Below are 22031 nucleotides of genomic sequence, written 5' to 3' on the forward strand. Positions count from 1 at the left end.
ATAAAAACAACAAGGCTCTTGTCACAGAGGAGGGAAATGGGGCTTCAGAGTATGAAAAGATTTTCACAAGTCCAACAGAATTTGAGGCGAAGACTGAAGCAAGGGTTTTTACCCAGGGCTTTCTGGCTCTAAAACCACTCTTTCCCTTGGAATACCTTTACCTCCCTAGCAACACAGGGCAGTAGTAAAGGCTCAGGGGTTAAATGGCCACACCTTCTGTGAGGAGTTACTGGCTTGGAAAGGATAGGGCTTGGTCCTAAGGATAGGTAGGAGCACTCCAGTGTTTTAAGAAGGTCGCTAAGAGCAGGAGTTAGGCCATACACAGGTTCCTGGATCTTCTCCACTAACATTCTCCATCTCCTGACATTGTGCCTGCAGGGCCCATACAGAACCTCAGAACCATGCATGATCGGAGAAATGAAAGTGAAGCAAGACCCAAGAGGGTTGACACACAGTAACACAAAACAGGAGATCTCCAAGTAAACTTGACGCCACCTGACAATGAGTAACGACTGCAATGGATCCTTTAAGCATGCACAGAAGGCATCAGAAAGGAGTAGGTAACGCACAGCTCAGTGCAAAAGTAAAAGGGTTTTACAGGAGGAAAAGAGTTTTCTGATGCTTTAGGGGGAGGCGTGAAACCTTCCAAAACAAAAGATGTGTTTAAATCACAGCTCTACTGAAAATATATCTACTGAAAAAAAAAAAAAAACACTAAAAAGTGTATTTTGCTATCATCTACTTTCCAAGAAGTGGTCAAAATAAAACACACACCATTATTATTTTTATTAATTATTTCTATTATTATTATTATTTCTAATTTAAGGTAGCTTAGCAAAACTCTGCTAGAAAGAAAGGAAGAGAAACAGTAATTTATGTTTTCCTCTAACACCTAAACTTCTGTGAGAAACAATACACATTTACAATAAACTAAAGTTTGCTACTTATTTTTGATGCACTTGAAACATAAATTTTTGGAAAATAATGACATGTGACATATAACTTTAACAAAAGCAACTGATGAAGTTTTGACACTTAAACATTGTGTGGAAAGAAATGTCCCTTAACCTTGAAGTCAGTTTCTCATCAGTAGCAATACCATAGTGGTTTTTACAGATTGGATGATAACCAACTGAGTATTAAAGACCTCCAGAAAAATATCAAACATTAAAGCTCAAAATACGGCTACCAGAATTTAAGTAAATTTAGGTAACATTACCCAGCTTTATAAAACTAGCTTTACATTCTAATCTTTGCCTGTATATACCATGATTAATCTGTAATATATAATCATACTCCTAAGTTTATATAATGTTACCAATAGGCCAGTTTACAAAACATGTTGTTTGGGGGGAGGGGGGCAGGATGACGGGGATTGCACATGAGTTGGACATGCAAAGCAGGTGCTCCATGGTGTAACTACAGTTGACTCTATTTTTTAAATCTATTTGTTCCTGTTATGAACAAGTGATTATATGCACAAGACTATTTTCAGCTACAATTAGAGCTGATCTGCCAAGTGACTCCCGCAAGCACTGGACGCTGTGACATCTGTTTCCACAAAGTCCATCTCACTCTTCTCCTAGAGTTCAGTGTGGCTCCATGAGCTTGGGGCTCACACCAAGCCTCACCAGTGTGGGCGACAGGAGGCCCTGGTCCACGGACCTCAGGACAATGCCATCGACAGTGTGGGTGGAAAATCTGTTGGCTGCCGATGTCATTCTAGTCTGACATAAATCTATTTCTAGGAGGTCTAACGAAATCCAAACACAATGACCTCTGGCTATTTGTTAGACTATTTACAAAAAAAAAAAAAAGAAAAAAGAAAAATGTAACAGTTGCTGCCTGATAGGATGAACTGTTTGGTCTCAACAAGAATATAATTAAAAAATGCACATATCCAGACAAATTTTGTAGGAAGACTTGGACTAAAGGAATTATGAATTGAGGAACTGTCTTGTTAAAAAAAAAATAAAAAAGGTGTCATCAATTATTAGGCAGCCAAAACAAACTGGCTGAGAGCATGAGGCCCTGAATGATGAGACTGGCTATCATCCTTCTCAGAGTTCAGTTACCCTGGTGCTAAGAATTAAGCCATTAACGAGTCTTTCCAACTCAATGCCTTCCTACCTTATGCACTTTCCTTGAAAAAAAAAAAGGGATCTTCCTCATTCAAAAGGAAAGAACAGAGCATGTGTTAGCCTTGAACTAGGATACTTAAGAATCACACGAGCCCAAAGCACAGCCTCTGGAATTTCATCTATCAGGACTTTCAAGCTAATGGAACTCTCACAGGTTTCTTTAACCCAACTTCTTCATTTTACAGAGAAGGAAATAATACCCCCCAAACTAAAGTAACTTATTACCAGAAGAAGGCCTAAGCTTGAGAGATGGCTCAAAGGTTGAGAGCATACCTCTCTCACAGAGGACATGAGCCCAGCTCCCAGCACCCACGCCATACAACCACCTGTAACTCCAACTCCAGGAGATCTAACAACCTTTTCTGGACTCCATAGGCAACTGCACTCACGCCTGCATATACCCACACATAGATACACACATGCACATTGTTATAAAAGTAACAAAAGGAAAGTTTACAAGAAAGCAGTCAATAATCCTATGTACCTTCCTGGGAACGCTGCATACAACTCATTGATGATAACCTAAGGTTGCTTCAAATACTGCTTGCTTCATTTTCTTTTCAAGAAGCACCAAAGTGGTCCTTACCAACCACATAGAACTGGTTACTAAGGAGAAAGAGCAGAGTTCTGGGATTCGGTCAAGTGTGAAATCCACAAGCAGAGACTCAGGGAGCCCATCCAGAGTTGTGTTGTTCGCTGTCCAAGATGGAGATGAATATACACCTTGAGCCACTTCAGATCCGTGCTGCTCGGGACATCCTCGCAGGTTAGACACAAAGGTGCGCTGTGCAAGGGCTGGGAGGAGGCCTGCATTCCTCATCTTACTCTGACTGCTACTGACATGTGGACCATCATCCTCAGCCCCAAAGAGACATTCAACTAGACAATTTGCTGGTTTACTAATAAAAGAGCATCTAGGGCTAGAGAGATGGCTCAGTGGTTAAGAGCGCTGACTGCTCTTCCAGAGGTCCTAAATTCAATTCCCAGCAACCACATGGTGGCTCACAACTATCCGTAATGGGATCTGATGCCCTCTTCTGGTATGTCTGAAGAGAGCAAAGGTGTACTCATATACATAGCTTAAATAAATAAATCTTTAAAAAAATTTTAAAAAAATAAAAGATCATCTAGTTTACTAATAAAAAACAATCCAGAAAGGGGAGAAAGAATCAATAAAACCGATTAAAATGCTTGTTGAGCACTTCCTCTGTTATATATTTTACATTGCTTAGCTTTCTTGGTAAGCTTGGAAAATATGAATTATTAGAAGGCTTTGGCTAGAAGAAGCTAAGGTGGTACAAACAGATCCTCTCTGTCTTCTCAGTGAGAAAGCCAAAGTTCATACCCGTGTTCCACTCTCAGGTGGGGAGAATGCCACACCCCCTGACAGTCAAGGAGAAAGACAGCTGTCTTTCACCATCAGCCCCACAACCTCCCCATTCTCAACTGGAGAATCATAGACAGGTCTGACACAAAGCAGATGGTCCCAGTCCTGGATAGGAGAGACAGGCACTATAGTGAGGCCCTTTCCCAACAAAGCGCAAATACCAGGCAATAGTAGAGCAGCATTTTTCTTCTGTCATAGCACCAACCAAGAATGTAAGTGTTCCGGCCATAACTTGCATATTGCATGTGGCACGGGATGAGACATTTCAGAAACTTCATCTGAGAATTAAACCCGAGCCTGGGACAGATTGAGAGAAGGCCAGGATATACGGAGATCTCTTAGCTCTTTCAGAAGTGGATCTGCCTCTGGTGCAGATCGGGAGCAACTTCCTCTCTGTAGATTTAAGACCCCTTCGTTTCTTACTCGTGCCAATCACTAAAAAGATGCTCTGTGTGCAACTTCCTTAAATCTTGAGGGTGCATTTGTGCTAGCTCATCTACTTGGAACCCTGCTGAGATCAGGAGGCAAGCAAGAACAGCTGGTAGGAAGCCAAAATACACACACCTAGCTTTACTCCAGCCAACCCAGCAACACTCGCTAAGAACACACTTTTTCTCTGGGCACCACGCCTGATGCTGAGGGATGCTGGTAAGAATGATTACTGCAATAGCTATCAGCGAATGGTGAATGCTTACCCGGCACCAGGCATGGCTAGAACCACTTGAATCATCAGACCCTATCAACAGCACTACAAGGTAAGTCTTACTGTTAGCTACACTTTCTCAATAAGGACTTATTGGATAATAAGTTATCCAAGACCGCTGGGATAGTGAATGGTGGATGGAAACACGCCTTGCCACTGCTGACTCCCTCTCTATGCTATACAATCAAGAAAGCAGGAACAAAGGACACGGAAGTCAGTGTGGCTCTTCCCATTCTTCAAGCCCAGCGTGCGTAGACAGGCAAAGGAACCTCAGGAGAGTACCTGATGCAACCCAGGAGAGAGACAAGGCTCGCTACATCACAAGACAAGCGAATGCTATGTCAGCTGAGTTAGCAGGTGGTGACTAACCAGGGAGGAAGAGAGGGTGGAGTAGCCTTCAGGAAAGGGAGCTGCATTCAGGAAAGGGAGTAGCCTTCACGTTAGGGATATCCTGTAAAGATAGGATTCAGAAAACCCGGCAAAGGTATGGAACACATGCTCATGACCAGGCCCGTGTGATACCTGTAAGCTTGGCAAGGAGGGAGGAGGCTGAAATGGGAGGGAGGACCGGAGAGCTGCTGCGGTAGGCAAAGGATTCCTGGGCTCCATCCAGGAAGAACAACTGTTCTTCAGAAGACATACTCGGTGGTGGTGGGGGGGGGGGGGGTGCATCTGCACAGGGCAGAACCAGAAGCAGGCTGAGCAGGCAGAAAGCTGCTGACTAAGTGCCATTAGGTGGGGAGACAGTGGGCAAAGGCAGGTGACTTCAGCTCTAAAGGCAATGAACGGCCACAGTGGCTGATGACTCTGTATGGGGAACAGAAGACATCTACCAGGCAAAGGTCTGGCATTATAGCGCCAGGGACATTGAGAAAGGAGCAGACTTCAGAAAGGAAGCATCCCTTGCTGGTCCCAGGCACCTGACTTAGAAAAGCCATCAAAGAACACCAAATGCTTCCATTAAATACCGCTAACAGTAATGCTTTCAGCCGTCTTCCACGTGAGTCGTTGCTAGAAGCTGAAAATTCAGAGGAAGCATTTGTGCCCAAGAAACTGGAAAGCTCACTTGAGGAAGAGGGAAATGGGAATGCTGAGGAAATAGCTAAGAGTCCTTCCCTTCTCCACAGGGTAATTATGGCACATCACCAGTGCCGGTTACAAGATTAACCTAATCACCGAGAAAAGGTTAATGAGTGCTCCGTATGCTCCATCTTACACGCAGGGGAGCTAGGAAATGGGTTTTAGAAAAGCCCTGACTGAGCTAGCACAGATAACAAAGTCCTGCTGCACAGCTTCTAACAGGTAGAAACTTCACTTTCTGTGGAAACCTTCACACACCCTCAGACCAAAAGGGACACACAGGAGATCAACTCCATGGTTCTCTGCTCAGTGACGGGCCCAGCTCTTCCACCATAACCAGCTTCCTCCCTCAGACCAGACTCCCGTTCCGCTCCAGCACCACGGTGAGAGTCGGGCTTCACTTTGTTCCAAGTGACACTAAGTCGGCTCTTACTTTAAGGCCCTCCACAGTTCCCTTGGTAATTACTCCCAGAAACAGTTTAATCAGGGTTGGACACATTCCTTACCTGTCCTTTATCGTGACTTCACCACAGGACTGGCAATAAAAGGTGCAACATTCTTGGGCTTGCAAGCTTTGATTAAACACTGAAATCGGCTCTGAAGGAAATCAACAGAGTTTTAGAGGTTTGGAACAAATTATCATATTTAAAGAGTTTGCTAGCACAATAAATTACCAGCAATACACGCTGTTTACGGTTTACTCTGAAGTGTAGGCTTAATTAGAACTATCCAATGACTCAACCAGAAGCAAACACTGCCAAGTGTTTCCAAAAACAAAAGACATTTTGCTTAGAATTCCTGAGCCAGGAGCTGCCCTAGATTACCATGGAACATACTGGTGAGTTCCTTCTCTCATTCCATAAATACAGTAAATTCTATATTAACAATGAGGAGAGATGGACTTCTAACATGTAAGTTCAATCTGGCTTTCTCACTTTTTATGTTTACGGTTTATGTCCACCCCTGCCCATTACACAGTATGAGCAAGCAAAATGAATGGCTAGACGGGTCTCTGTGGAGCAGACCTAAGGAACGCAAAGCTCTGTAGAGTGTCCTCACCCAAGAGCAAAATGCAGTGTCTGCTGAAGCTGTGGGAGATGGGTGTGAGAGGGAGGGGAGATACTGGGTGCTATGGGAACACATGGACTTCCCACACAGCTGCAGTGGATAGCTGTTCCCCTCATTCCTGATGTCTCATTTGTAAATGAAGGTAAGTTTTATGTAAAAAAAAATACTGTATTACTAGTCTATAAAAAAACCTAATTGAATTAATGAAGTCCTAGTTATTAGAAGCGAAGAATAGAATCCACTTGCTGTTCTTTTGTGTGTAGTTTAAGATGCTTTTCAGATGCCAGAAAGTTTAAGTCCTGGCAATTAAAAAACTCTGCAGTTAATCTCTAAGTGTCTACACAAATCCCTGCTGCACGGAGGTTAAATAAACAGTATTATTCTCTAATGCGGAGCATCGATAACGAGGACCTAGGTGAGCCCTCCAACGGGCTAGCCAGAATGAATCCGTTTCCAGTGGAACACTGCCCTCTGCTGGCCACTGGGTCGTGTGGCATCCTGGATAAGCATTGCTGCTGGGAAAGATGTATCCCCAGGTCAAATTCCACACACAAGAGGTCACCACTTCACCTACACTAACCTCCAAACGGTGTAGTGTGCCAGGGTGATGTGTATCATGATTGCTCCGGAAAGCGTGGTCTTACAGCTGAAAACGCAACGCTTGAAAACCCTGAGACATAATTAATGCTAAAAATTTCAAGTTACTTCCTACAATATTTAGATTCCAGTGCACACCAGTATTCACCTACCTGATTGTCATTCATGCAGCAAATGCTTAGCCCCCACCTATTATGCAAAAAGCACTAAAGCAATCAAAGATGGAGGAACCTGCTTTACACAGATCTTCATGCACCAGAGAACAGGCTTTGAAAGTTCCCTTTTCAGGTATTTGAACAAAATGTTTCAAAAAACACAAAGAAATAGTCCAACAAACACAAACAATACACAAACCAGCACACAGCAGTGGATTTATTTTGTCCATGGTTAGAATATTAAATGTTGCTCATTAACTGAAAATGTTGAAAATAATTCAGTTGCAGACTATGATTAGGCAACAAACCCAAATTCTATGTCCCTGAGGGTCTCCATCAGAGTCCCAGGGAACAAGGTGGCTCTCGTGCCTGCCTTCTGCCAGTTTCCAAACTCAACAGGAAGTTCCTGCGTGCTGTGGGGGAGCTGGGGGAGAGGAACAATTTTTGTTTACTTTTTCCTTTTCAGGATTCAATGTCATTCCAGGTGTTTATCAGATGTCACTTAAGCATGTCAGGACATCTCTTTTTCCTGTTCCTTGTTTCTAAAATTGTTTCTGCATACTTTAGCCATTCACTAATTCAGAAATTAGCAAAATTACCCTTAGGCCAGAAAAAGAAAAAAAAAAGAGTAACATCCCCCCCCCCCTCCCCAACCACCCCCATCTTCTCTTGTCTTTCCAAAGCCAGGGGATAGCTTCATGTCTCTTACAGGCTTTTTGGGACAATCCTGTTGTCCCCACCTCTAGACTCTACATAGTTCTGATAAAGTACCTACAGATGGCTCAACAATAAGGTCTCAGGGTGTCATAGACACAAGCAAAGCCTTTCTCTGACACGAAGCATCAACACGGTTCCTTCCAATGCTGTCTGCCTTGTCTATTATAGCACATTGTAAGAAATGCAATGAGCAGAATTTAAAAAAAAAAAAAAAAAGTCATGAGAGCTTACAAAAAGAAAAGGTTTACTACCTAATTGCATCGAGATGCATTTTGAGTTTGTATACAACCACAATCCAACCACAACAATATTATATTATGTCTCTACTTGTACTGTTCCATCTAAAATGGTCTCTTCATAGCCGGGATAATGTCTACTGCTCAAACTGTCACGCCCTCAGGGTGGCCTTCACGAAACTCAGTCACTCCCCACAGCATTACTCTGTTACTGTGCCCACAGCATTGTGCTGTTTCCAACTTAATTATCTGCTCAGCATCTGTTGTTCCCGCCCACTAGGACACACACTCCACATTACCAGACAGCTATGTGGCTTGTGGGCATCTGTGTTTCCAGCACCCATATCAAACGGCTCACACACACCTCGTAGAAGCTAACCTGTCTGCTGAATGAAAACATATCTATGCAGTGTTTTAAAACCAACCAGGTTTCATACAACAGCTTTATAATTTTATCCTCATATCCGTGAGCCGGACATTTATGGTTAAAGAAACGAACTGGGCAGTTTGGGGGAAATCTCTGCACCTTCTGCTCAAATTTGCGACAAGGCTAAACATCCCCTAAAAATTAAAGCGCATTTTTAAACATACTGTTAAAAGAAAGACATGAAGGTTTGAGAAAGGAGAGTGATACAGCACACAGCACACAGCTGCTAACTGGCAGAACTGTTCCAGACCCTGGAATCTCTCGACCCCTCCAGGTCATTGATTGCCTAACTTTTCACCTGGGAAAAGTTCAACTAAAAAAACGTCAAAGCCCTCCAGGAGTGCCGCTCCTACTCACGTGGGCTGGATTCAGCCTGGACCCGCAAGCGCAGATGTAAACCATCGCCACTGATATACTGCAGCCCGCCACACGAGGAAGGTACAAGTCTGACCCCTGCTGGAAGTCGGATCTCGGTGCAGCCGTCAGGGGTTCTCACCAAAAGAGAGGTGGGCGTTATGGAAATGTCCAGGTGCATCCCTCCTTCATCTGGCCCACTGATGACACAAAATAAAAGCCAAGTGACGACTTCTCTCTGATGAAAGGCAAAGCTTACAAAATCCAAACCTTAACCCAGCATAGAGACCCTAAAATCCTTGTCCCAGGAAAACAGAAACAGACCCTGGGAGACAAGCTGGACTAGGTTAGATCAGGCAGGGCTTGCAGCCATCACCACGTGAGATTCCCAGGTCATGTTTTTAACTCTTGCTTCTGAGAACAGCATTAAAGTCAGAAAATCAAAGTACTGCTTAGCCGGTAATCAAGATTGTCATAAAAAGTCACAGATGTCAGCAAGGTTTCTGTAAAAAGTCAGAGAGTAAATATTTCCTGAGTTCTCCACCAGCCTAGGACCCACAGTGAGAACTTATCTCAAACAACAACAAACGCCCCAAACAACAGAAAAAAAAAAAAAGCCAGTTCTTAGTTCACAGGCTGTGCCAAAAGAAGCCATGAGATAGCTTGGTGTCCACCTTGCTACTGCAGTATTTTTGAAGCACAGTTGGCACCTAGAAATGTCCCCCCAAAACACCACTGGTAACCTGAGCCCCCACTGCCCCTGCTTCTGCCCCTGCTTCGGATGGCTAATCTTCTCAGTTGTGAAAAATTCAACCACTTACACAGAGCTGACTAAAGTGCACACACACTGTCAGCATTGCACATAACACCCAAAACATCGGGTTGTGTGTCTACAGTCCTCAACTGTACTGCTTAGGAGATCTCAGCGCGGGAGGAAAGTTTACACACACATTCAACACAGATGTAAGTTTTCTTGTGTTGATTTTTCAGCTGAACTTGTAAATCTGACTGGCTGTTCCATGAACCACACGGTCTCCATAAGATGATGTGTAGGAAGGCAGCTGGGGGGGGGGGTCTCCTTCTGCTTGCATCTCACTCATCTTAGTGGTTCCATCCTCAAGATCTCTTAGAGGCCCTGCCTCCGAACAACACCTCTGTGGGGAGTTAGAACTTATACCCATAGATTCCAAGAAGACTCTTGGTCTATAAGAAGGTTGCAGCATGTAGAGGGGAGAAGAGGGAACAGGAAAGAGCCAGCGGAAGCCTGGTTGCATAGAAGACTGACCAGGGAGATAAACATCAGGAGGCTAATGGGAGACGGGATTTATACTGTGCAAGAATACAGTTACATGGAAACAAAGGGAGGATGCTAGAATGGACCTGTGGCAGTGGGCTAGAATTAGGGATACCTCTATGAGATCATGGTTTAGGATGTGCATAGCTACAGAGATATAAATAGGTGGGAATGAATGTTTGTGTGTTAGTCAACAGTGTCATCTATGTGCCAGAAGTCTAAAAGAAATGACATTCCAATAGTAATGAGCACCAAATCTTAGTCTAGAAGGACAATTTTCTATTTAAAAAGAAGTCCTGGGGATTTAATTTGGTGGCATATGCAAGGCCCTAGGCTAGATTCCCAGTGTGTAGTTGTGCACACACACACACTATACATGCATACATGCACGCTTTTTGAGACAAGGTCTCAAGTGTCCCGGTCCAGACTCACACTCAGCTATGTAATGGAGGATGACCGGGAACTCCTGGTGCTCTTGCTTCTAAATCCCAAGTGTTAGGATTACAGGCATGCCCTGCCCCACGTAACCAGTACACACTCCTTGGAATGTTTTTAAAAGGCAAAACAATAAGGTTGCTTGAGAGAAAACTACATCAGGACTAGAGTAGAAAGAAAGAAAATCAAACTAGATAAGCCTATACCATACTACTGAGCACCAAAGTAAAGAGGCAGACAAAGGAAGTGAGAATGTCCTGTGTAGAGACTCCACTTTCAGTGTCTTGGGGCATTCTTACTATTATTATTCAGGGGCCACACCCTCCTTAAAGCTACCCAGGACAGCACATCTCCCTGAAAAGCAGCTATCGTCCTTAAATGCCCCATAAGACTTAGTGCTATACTTCTAGATTCAGCTTCAGCAAGTTCTTAGACACTGGATACTAACGAAACAGGACATCTGCAACTCTTACAGGCTAAATGTCATGGTGAAAATATTTATCCAATGCTGCAAACCAAGACCTTTTGTTTATTTTGTTACTAGAAATAGGGTTAATAAACACTTAGACATGAGGTAATCAGTGTGTTAGTCACCTTACTGTCACTGTGACAAAGCGTCTGAGAAATGCAACTTAAGAAGAAACTTGCATGGTATCTCCAGCTTCAGTCATTCTGGACCACAGCCTCTAAGGCCTGTTGCCTTGGGTCCGAGGAAAAGCTGAATATTACGGTGAGGAGCATAAGGCACAGCTGTTTGCCTCGTGGCAGTCAGGAAGCAATGAGAGCTGAAGAGCATGGGCTGCTTTTAACCATGATCCGCCCCTCACCGTTTCCATTTCTCCCAATAATCCACTTAGCTATGAGTCTATCAATGGGCTACTCCGCTGATGAACTTAGGACCATCAAAATCATGTCACCTCTGAACACTGATACTCTGGGAGGTCAGACTTTCAACACATGAGCCTTCTGCACACTTCAGATCTAAACCCTATCAGCCCCACTCCTTCAAGCTTTCTTCTGCTTAGCATCTCACAGTGCATACCTCATTCCACTCAGTGTGTTAGGCAAATGTTACCTCTCATTTAAATAAAAGACTTATTCTCTACCCCTCACTTCATTGTGGTTTTCCAGGTATTTCTCTCTATTTAGTATACTACTTTATGGTTCTTATTTTACCCTTTGTTTTTGTATTTTTCTCTGGCCATTATTCATTCATCCACTGCTATTATGAGCAAGAATGTAAAGTGGTGTAGAGACTATAGAAATTAGTATGAAATTTTTTCAAAAACTAAAATTAAAGCTATGACATGACTAGGCTATATTATTCCTCTGTGTCTGTAGTTTGTGTATGTTTGTGTATGTGTGTATGAGTGTGGGTGTGTATGTAGGTGTGAATATGTATGTATGTGTGTGTGTAAGTGTGTGTGTGAATGTTTGTGTATGTGTGTATAAGTGTGAGTGTGTATGTGGGTGTGAATGTGTATGTGTGTATGTGTGTGTTTATCTGTGTATATGTGTATGAGTGTGGGTGGGCATGTGGGTGTGAATGTGTGTATGTATCTGTGTGTGTATGTGTGTGTGTTTGTGTATGTGTGTATGTATAGCTGAAAGACTCTTGGGTCCTATCACAGAGATTTTTTCACATCTATGTTTATTACTGCACTACTCACAATGGTGAGGAAATGAATCCAGATGAATGAAAAAATAAAGTTGGTCCATATACACAATGGAATTTTATTCTGTCATGAAGAAAAATGCAATCATGGCTCTCTCACGAAACTGGATGGACCTGGATCCAGCTCATTACATTATATCAAACTCAGTCAGATGACATGTTTTCTCGGATGGCATGGATACTAGATTTTAATTTTTATATATGTGGGTGAAGGTGGGTTTAGGTCATATAATAAGAACAGAGACAGTGAGAATGAGAAATGAGGTCCTAAGGAAGCAGGGAGATGAGAAAGAAAAATAAGATAGCAGAATGCATTTGCCATGACGCAGAAGAGAGCAAATGGGGAATGGAAGGGGGCCAGCAGGTGGGGTTGGGGATGGGCTTGGAGCAGAAGAACAGCAAAAGAATATACAAATACCGGAACAAAACCCATCTGCTGCAGGACATTTGATCACACTGTGAACCCCAAGATTGTGTTATTTACTGAAAAAAAAAATCTTTCTCGTTGCGGTATGGTTTAGCCCTTAGCCCACACCCTTAATCCCTCTGGCTGGAATACAGACACACCCTTAGCACACACCTTTAATCCCAAAAGATGAAGGTGAAGTTAGTGTGTAGAAGGAAGCACCCATGTTTGAAAATGATGTCTAATTGAGTGGCAGACAAAGTGACGAGTCAGGGAAAGATTTGACAAAATAGGATATGCCCACCTCTCACGAGGAGAGGAGGAAGAGGCAACAAAAGAGAAAGCAGCACAGGGAGAGAAAAGGAAGAAGGAAGTTTTTTTACTGAGAGGGTTTTACGGAGACAGGTTGAACAGAAAACACGCTGGACACAGGTGAAGACAGTACAAACAAGACAATGAAGGAGCGAGAAGATGAAAACAAATTGCCAGAATTAGTATGAGGCCACACAGAGCAATTCAGGAGAGGCAGAGAGAGAGAGAGAGAGAGAGAGAGAGAGAGAGAGAGAGAGAGACAGGAATTAGATAGTATAGAGAGGAGTTTGAGCCAGAACAGCTGAGTTGGCCAGCCAGCCAGAGATCAGAAAGAGCTAGAAAGGGTGAGCTTATTCAGCAGCAAGTCTCAGAGGCTGAAGACAGTCTAGGTCTAGACAAAAGTGTATGCAGGCTAGAAGCTTCTAGGAGTAGACCTAGGTTAGCAGACTGAAGCAGTAAGCCTTAGAGACTACAATTACATTAGGAGAATTACAATTACACCCATCATTTTGTATTCCTAACCTTGAAATGCTAATATAAACACACACACACACACACACACACACACACACACACACACACATACACATACACACGTACAGTAATTCCACCCTTAGGTAGGAGTGAATATATATATGCCAAGTGCCACATACCTTTAATCAAGGCAGAAGAAGCGAGTGAATCTCTGAGTAAAAGGCTAGCCTAGACTGTAGGGCAAGTTCCAGGATGGCCAGGACTACACAGAGAAGCCCTGTCTCAAAACCCCAAAACTAAATAAATTAATTAACTAAAGATGAGGATCCAAACTCAATAAATAAATTTATTAATAAATAAAAGGAGTAAAACTTCTAGTAAATACATAGATTTTCAAATTTTATTTGACAAAAAAAAAACCCTCATGCGTATGCTACATGGGGAAAAAACACTTATAAAGACACGGGTTTAAAGGATAAGGGCAGAAAACAATGTTCACAAAAACAGTGTAGGGAACTGATTTGTGATACAGATGCTGAGCTATCCAATAAGAAAAACTATGGTTGTAATTAAAGACCACCAATCAACTGGATATCCATATATAATAAAATAAACTTTGACTCCTATTTTACTGTGAACACAAAAATTAATCCAATGTGCCAGAGACAGAAACAAAAGTTGTAAGTCTCCTAGAAGACAAATGCAGAAAAGCTGAGCTCAGTGTCAGTCATGCAGTCGGTCCCAGAGGCTTGGGAGGCTGAGGTAAGCACATAGTTCCTTAAGCCCAGGAGCCTGGCTAGAACAGCAAGACCCATCTCTAAATAAAGACATAGCTGAAAGAATCCTAGGGGTGTGTATGGGGTGGAGGGTGGGGTCACAAAGTTGAGATAGGCAAAGATTTAATGCACCAAATAAGGCTGTTTAAAACAAATTGAGACACCGGATTTTATTAAGATTAAAATTTTTGCTCATCAAAAGACAGAACGCACTGAGTGTCCCTAGGCTGAGAAGCCAAAATGCCCTGGAACAAAAGAGATACAGATCCAAACCACTTTGGATTTCCAGATTAGGGATGCTCAATGAGTAAAATCTCTGCAAAAACTGCAATCTCCAGAAAAGTCCAAAATATGTAACACTTGAGGCCCACCCAGACCCTTTCTTATAAGGCACACTCAACCTGCATTAGTAAAATGAAAACATCTGCCACAGATGCCAGAAAACATCCACAAATTGACAGGGCTTTAGATTGTAAAGCACTGTTTCAACTTAGCAACAAGACTAACCTGTTTTTATTAGCTAGAAACCATAAGATACTTTACAAAAGAACACCCTTGGATTACCAAAAAGTAGGTGAAAAAGTTCTCAACATTGTACGTCACCAGGGAAATTAAAATTACCATGAGATACCTCCATATTCCTACCAGAATGGCTCAACTCCAGACTGGCCACCTTAGAGAACTGTTTGACAGTTCGGCACAAAGTGATGCACTCATCTATCCTATATTACCGTAATTCTACCCTTAAGTATTAACCAAGGGTATATATGTCATAAAAAGACATTAAACAAGTCTGGGGGTGTGGCTTAGTGGCAAATGTATTTGCCTAGCTCCAACACACACACACACATCTTATAAAGCAAAGTAATGCTACTGACTCATAATAAACACCTTCTGGAAATAATAATAATAATAAAAACATCCAGCAATAGAAAAATAAGAACACGGTTTGTGAGACACTCAGACAATGGGAAACTACTCTGTAAGAAACGGGAAAGAACACATAATAATCAGAACATCAAATGCACTAAATAAAGATAGAATACTAAAAGCAGTAAGGGAAAAAGGTCAAGTAACATATAAAGGCAAGCCTATCAGAATTACACCAGATTTTTCACCAGAGACTATGAAAGCCAGAAGAGCCTGGACAGATGTTATACAGACACTAAGAGAACACAAATTCCAGCCCAGGCTACTATACCCGGCCAAACTCTCAATTACCATAGATGGAGAAACCAAAGTATTCCACGACAAAACTAAATTCACCCATTATCTCTCCATGAATCCAGCCCTTCAAAGGATAATAACAGAAAAAAACCAATACAAGGATGGGAACCACACCCTAGAAAAAACAAGAAGATAATCCCTCAACAAAACTAAAAGAAGACAGCCACAAGAACAGAATGCCAACTTTAACAACAAAAATAACAGGAAGCAACAATTACTTTTCCTTAATATCTCTTAATATCAATGGTCTCAACTTCCCAATAAAAAGACATAGACTAACAAACTGGCTACACAAACAAGACCCAACATTTTGCTGCTTACAGGAAACTCATCTCAGAGAAAAAGGTAGACACTACCTCAGAATGAAAGGCTGGAAAACAATTTTCCAAGCAAATGGTATGAAGAAACAAGCTGGAGTAGCCATCCTAATATCTGATAAGATTGACTTCCAACCCAAAGTCATCAAAAAAGACAAGGAGGGGCACTTCATACTCATCAAAGGTAAAATCCTCCAAGAGGAACTCTCAATTCTGAATATCTATGCTCCAAATACAAGGGCAGCCACATTCATTAAAGAAACTTTAGTAAAGCTCAAAGCACACATTGCACCTCACACAATAATAGTGGGAGACTTCAACACACCACTTTCACCAATGGACAGATCATGGAAACAGAAACTAAACAGGGACACAGTGAAACTAACAGAAGTGATGAAACAAATGGACTTAACAGATATCTACAGAACATTTTATCCTAAAACAAAAGGATATACCTTCTTCTCAGCACCTCATGGTACCTTCTCCAAAATTGACCACATAATTGGTCACAAAACAAGCCTCAACATATACAAAAATATTGAAATTGTCCCATGCATCCTATCAGATCACCATGGACTAAGGCTGATCTTCAATAACAAAATAAATAATAGAAAGCCAACATTCACGTGGAAACTGAACAACACTCTTCTCAATGATACCTTGGTCAAGGAAGGAATAAAGAAAGAAATTAAGGACTTTTTGGAGTTTAATGAAAATGAAGCCACAACATACCCAAACTTATGGGACACAATGAAAGCATTCCTAAGAGGAAAACTCATAGCTCTGAGTGCCTCCAAAAAGAAACTAGAGAGAGCACACATTAGCAGCTTGACAACACACCTAAAAGGTCTAGAAGAAAAGGAAGCAAATTCACCCAAGAGGAGTAGAAGGCAGGAAATAATCAAACTCAGGGGTGAAATCAACCAAGTGGAAACAAGAAGAACTATTCAAAGAATTAACCAAACGAGGAGTTGGTTCTTTGAGAAAATCAACAAGATAGATAAACCCTTAGCTAGACTCACTAGAGGGCACAGGAACAACATCCTAATTAACAAAATCAGAAATGAAAAGGGAGACATAACAACAGATCCTGAAGAAATCCAAAACACCATCAGATCCTTCTACAAAAGGCTATACTCAACAAAACTGGAAAACCTGGACAAAATGGACAAATTTCTGGACAGATACCAGGTACCAAAGTTGAATCAGGATCAAGTTGACCATCTAAACAGTCCCATATCCCCTAAAGAAATAGAAGCAGTTATTAATAGTCTCCCAGCCAAAAAAAGCCCAGGACCAGATGGGTTTAGTGCAGAGTTCTATCAGACCTTCAAAGAAGACCTAATTCCAGTTCTTCACAAACTATTCCACAAAATAGAAACAGAAGGTACTCTACCCAACTCATTCTATGAAGCCACAATTACTCTGATACCTAAACCACAAAAAGACCCAACAAAGATAGAGAACTTCAGACCAATTTCCCTTATGAATATCGATGCAAAAATCCTCAATAAAGTTCTTGCTAACCGAATCCAAGAACACATCAAAACAATCATCCATCCTGACCAAGTAGGTTTCATCCCAGGGATGCAGGGATGGTTTAATATACGGAAATCCATCAATGTAATCCAGTATATAAACAAACTCAAAGACAAAAACCACATGATCATCTCGTTAGATGCTGAGAAAGCATTTGACAAAATCCAACACCCATTCATGATAAAAGTCTTGGAAAGATCAGGAATTCAAGGCCCATACCTAAAAATGATAAAAGCAATCTACAGCAAACCAATAGCCAACATCAAAGTAAATGGTGAGAAGCTGGAAGCAATCCCACTAAAATCAGGGACTAGACAAGGCTGTCCACTCTCGCCCTACCTATTCAACATTGTACTTGAAGTCCTAGCCAGAGCAATTAGACAACAAAAGGAGATCAAGCGGATACAAATTGGAAAGGAAGAAGTCAAAATATCACTTTTTGCAGATGATATGATAGTATATATAAGTGACCCTAAAAATTCCACCAGAGAACTCCTAAACCTGATAAACAGCTTCGGTGAAGTAGCTGGATATAAAATTAACACAAACAAGTCAATGGCCTTTCTCTACACAAAGAATAAATAGGCTGAGAAAGAAATTAGGGAAACAACACCCTTCTCAATAGTCACAAATAATATAAAATATCTTGGCGTGACTCTAACTAAGGAAGAGAAAGATCTGTATAATAAAAACTTCAAGTTTCTGAAGAAAGAAATTAAAGAAGATCTCAGAAGATGGAAAGATCTCCCATGCTCATGGATTGGCAGGATCAACATTGTAAAAATGGCTATCTTGCCAAAAGCAATCTACAGATTCAATGCAATCCCCATCAAAATTCCAACTCAATTCTTCAACGAATTAGAAAGGGCAATCGGCAGATTCATCTGGAATAACAAAAAACCGAGGATAGCAAAAACTCTTCTCAAGGATAAAAGAACCTCTGGTGGAATCACCATGCCGGACCTAAAACTGTACTACAGAGCAATTGTGATCAAAACTGCATGGTACTGGTATAGTGACAGACAAGTAGACCAATGGAACAGAATTGAAGACCCAGAGATGAACCCACACACCTATGGTCACTTGATCTTTGACAAGGGAGCTAAAACCATCCAGTGGAAAAAAGACAGCATTTTCAACAAATGGTGCTGGCACAACTGGCGGTTATCATGTAGAAGAATGCAAATTGATCCATTTCTATCTCCTTGTACTAAGGTCAAATCTAAGTGGATTAAGGAACTCCACATAAAACCAGAAACACTGAAACTTATAGAGGAGAAAGTAGGGAACACCCTCGAAGATTTGGGTACAGGGGAAAAATTCCTGAATAGAACAGCAATGGCTTGTGCTGTAAGATCAAGAATCGATAAATGGGACCTCATAAAATTGCAAAGCTTCTGCAAAGCAAAAGACACCGTCAATAAGACAAAAAGGCCACCAACAGATTGGGAAAGGATCTTTACCTATCCCAAATCGGATAGGGGACTAATATCCAATATATATAAAGAACTCAAGAAGGTGGACTCCAGAAAATCAAATAACCCCATTAAAAAATGGGGCCCAGAGCTGAACAAAGAATTCTCACGTGAGGAATACTGAATGGCAGAGAAGCACCTGAAAAAATGTTCAACATCCTTAATCATCAGGGAAATGCAAATCAAAACAACACTGAGATTCCACTTCACTCCAGTCAGAATGGCAAAGATCAAAAACTCAGGTGACAGCAGATGCTGGTGAGGATGTGGAGAAAGGGGAACACTCCTCCATTGTTGGTGGGATTGCAAGCTTGTACAACCACTCTGGAAATCAGTCTGGCGGTTCCTCAGAAAATTGGACATAGTACTACCGGAGGATCCCGCAATACCTCTCCTGGGCATATATCCAGAAGATGTCCCGACCGGTAAGAAGAACACATGCTCCACTATGTTCATAGCAGCCTTGTTTATAATAGCCAGGAGCTGGAAAGAACCCAGATGCCCCTCAACAGAGGAATGGATACAGAAAATGTGGTACATTTACACAATGGAATACTACTCAGCTATTAAAAAAATGAATTTATGAAATTCCTAGGCAAATGGATGGACCTGGAGGGTATCATCCTGAGTGAAGTAACCCAATCACAAAGGAACTTGCACAATATGTACTCACTGATAAGTGGATATTAGCCCAGAAACTTAGGATTCCCAAGATATAAGATACAACTTGCCAAACGCATGAAATTCAAGAAGAACGAAGACCAAAGTGTGGACACTTTACCCTTTCTTAGAAATGGGAACAAAATACCCATAGAAGGAGTTACAGAGACAAAATTTGGAGCTGTGACGAAAGGATGGACCATCTAGTGATTGCCATATGCAGGGATCCATCCCATAATCAGCTTCCAAATGCTGACACCATTGCATACACTAGCAAGATTTCACTGAAAGGACCCAGATATAGCTGTCTCTTGTGAGACTATGCCGGGGCCTAGCAAACACAGAAGTGGATGATCACAGTCAGCTATTGGATGGGTCACACGGCCCCTAATGGAGGAGCTAGAGAAATTACCCAAGGAGCTAAAGGGAACTGCAACCCTATAGGTGGAACAACAATATGAACTAACCAGTACCCGGGAGCTCTTGTCTTTAGCTGCATATGTATCAAAAGATGGCCTAGTCGGCCATCACTGCAAAGAGAGGCCTATTGGACTTGCAAACTTTATATGCCCCAGTACAGGGGAACGCCAGGGCCAAAAAGGGGGAGTGGGTGTGTAGGGGATTGGGGAGGTGGGTATGGGGGACCTTTGGGATAGCATTGAAAATGTAAATGAGGAAAATACCTAATTAAAAAAAAAAGAAAAAAAGAAAAAAAAAAAGAAAAGATTTGTAAATTTAGAAGAAGAAAAAAAGAAACGGGAAAGAAATACTCATTTAAGCTACCACAGAGATGAAATATGAATCTCAAAGCCTTGTTGGATGTTCCCAGCCCTGTGAAAGCACAGGCAAGCAGGCAGATCTATGAGTTCAAGGTCAGACTGGTTACATAGTAAACCACACCAGCCATGAATACATTATTAGGCCCTGTCTTACAAAACAAAACAACAAAAACATGTTGGGAAAGGCAGATTGAAACATCAATTTCAAAACATCAGTTGGCTATGTCAGCTTGACATACGTCGGGAATTAATTAAAACCCCAACATGGAGGGCACATGGTGAGGGATTTTTTTACTTAATTGGAAGTAGGAAGACTCACTTCCTACCTTTGAGGTAGGAAGACATTCCTTTATCCGGATCTTTTGAGCTGGGAAGAGCCACCTCAAATATAAGCCACAACTTCTGTGGGAAGAGGACATGGAAGAAAGAAGCTCTTTGCTTGCTTGCCCTCCCTCTCACTGTCATTAGGAAGTGCACTGAAGACCAGCTGAGACACACAGCCTCACGGACTGAGCAAACACTGGATTTTTGGACTCAACATTCATTCATAGCCACTGTTGGACTGGCTGGACTGCAAGCTGTTAAGTCGTTCTAATAAATCCTCTTTCTATTTATAGACAGATTCATTCAATCAATTCAGTTACTCTAGAGGACCCTGACTAATACACATGTCAACACAGTTCGAGAAACAGGGATATTGTGTAGATTGGTTGAATGGGACCAGACCATGGTTCTCTTAGTAGGATAAGGGACTGAGCTGTGTTAGAAGTCAACAGTCAAAAGATCAGAGAGACAAACAGGCAGTCTAGCAAAGTAGGTTTCTCACAGAGTTTGTTTGGTACGAGGGATTAGGCAGCTGTATTTGGTAATGTGTGTATTCTTAATTACCAAACACAGTGGACAGAAATTGTGGATATTGATCTCACTCCTCCCCACCCTTCATCCCCATACTGGGGAGTATTCAAGATCTGTACAAGCTACACAAATGAATTGTACTGAGCCTAGACTCAATCCCAATCTTAAAACTGAAGAAATCCAGGTAATTCTGCCCATGTGAGAAAGGTAGGATTTGAGTTCAGTCCTCAGGCCGCATGCAAAACTGCCACTTTAGCTACTTGTCAGATTTTAGGAAAAAAGGCGAAGCTAAGGAAAAAAAAAAATACAACTGTGCTGCTCTGTAGTACATTTTCACATCTATTTGATACATTTGTCACTAAGAACTAGGCAAAACCCACGAAGAGATCACAAACCATTAAAATTGCTGACCATTAGCAAAAAGGAGCATTTTACCCCCTAAAAGTTTCTTGTTTGTGTAGTAAATATGAAATTTAAAGTTCGCAGACAGGCTGGGGAGATGGTTCAGCGGCTAAAATGCTCGCCAGGGCAACCCATCTCGCCCCGCGCACGCGCACATTGTCCCGCGCACGCGCCTACTGCCCGGCGCGCTCGCTCCCTCGGTCCCGCGCATCCGCGCTCCTGTGCCACGCACACGCGCACCAGGCTCCGGGCCGCGCGCCTGGCCCATGCACGCGGTCCCGCGCACCGGTGCTCCCTCCCTTACCCCAGGATTAGCAGCGCACTCTGCAGCCGTCTCCGCACTTCCAGGAACACGCGCGTTTCCGCCGCAGCCACCGCCATGGCCGACTCAGGGACCCACGCGGGACCGAGCCCACAGTTACTAGAACCCGGACAGGGTGGGAGCACGTGCGGCCGTAGCAGGCGGCTGGCTCCCAGGCCAAGGTAGCGCGAAGGGATCCGGCGGCGGCCGTCTGTCGGCTAGAGCGCCACCTACCGGGA

At 42.4% G+C, this 22031-nt stretch overlaps 1 protein-coding gene across 2 annotated transcripts in view; it reads right to left on the reverse strand.

Annotated features, from left to right (window-relative positions):
- Positions 1 to 22031, reverse strand: part of Ube2cbp (ubiquitin-conjugating enzyme E2C binding protein) — a 157743-nt gene extending 135712 nt beyond the window's left edge. Inside the window, exons 1-3 of one of the 2 annotated variants that reach the window (NM_027394.2) lie at positions 21796 to 21971; positions 8869 to 9065; positions 5818 to 5908 (exon numbers count right to left, since the gene is read on the reverse strand). In NM_027394.2, coding sequence (NP_081670.1) covers positions 5818 to 5908; positions 8869 to 9065; positions 21796 to 21872 — 365 coding nt within the window. In that variant the 5' untranslated portion in view covers positions 21873 to 21971. Of the gene's footprint in view, positions 1 to 5817; positions 5909 to 8868; positions 9066 to 21795 lie in introns of both variants that reach the window. The other variant, XM_006511432.4, reaches the window with a different exon arrangement.

This window comes from Mus musculus, chromosome 9 (genome assembly GCF_000001635.26).
Source record: "Mus musculus strain C57BL/6J chromosome 9, GRCm38.p6 C57BL/6J".
Taxonomy (NCBI): domain Eukaryota; kingdom Metazoa; phylum Chordata; class Mammalia; order Rodentia; family Muridae; genus Mus; species Mus musculus.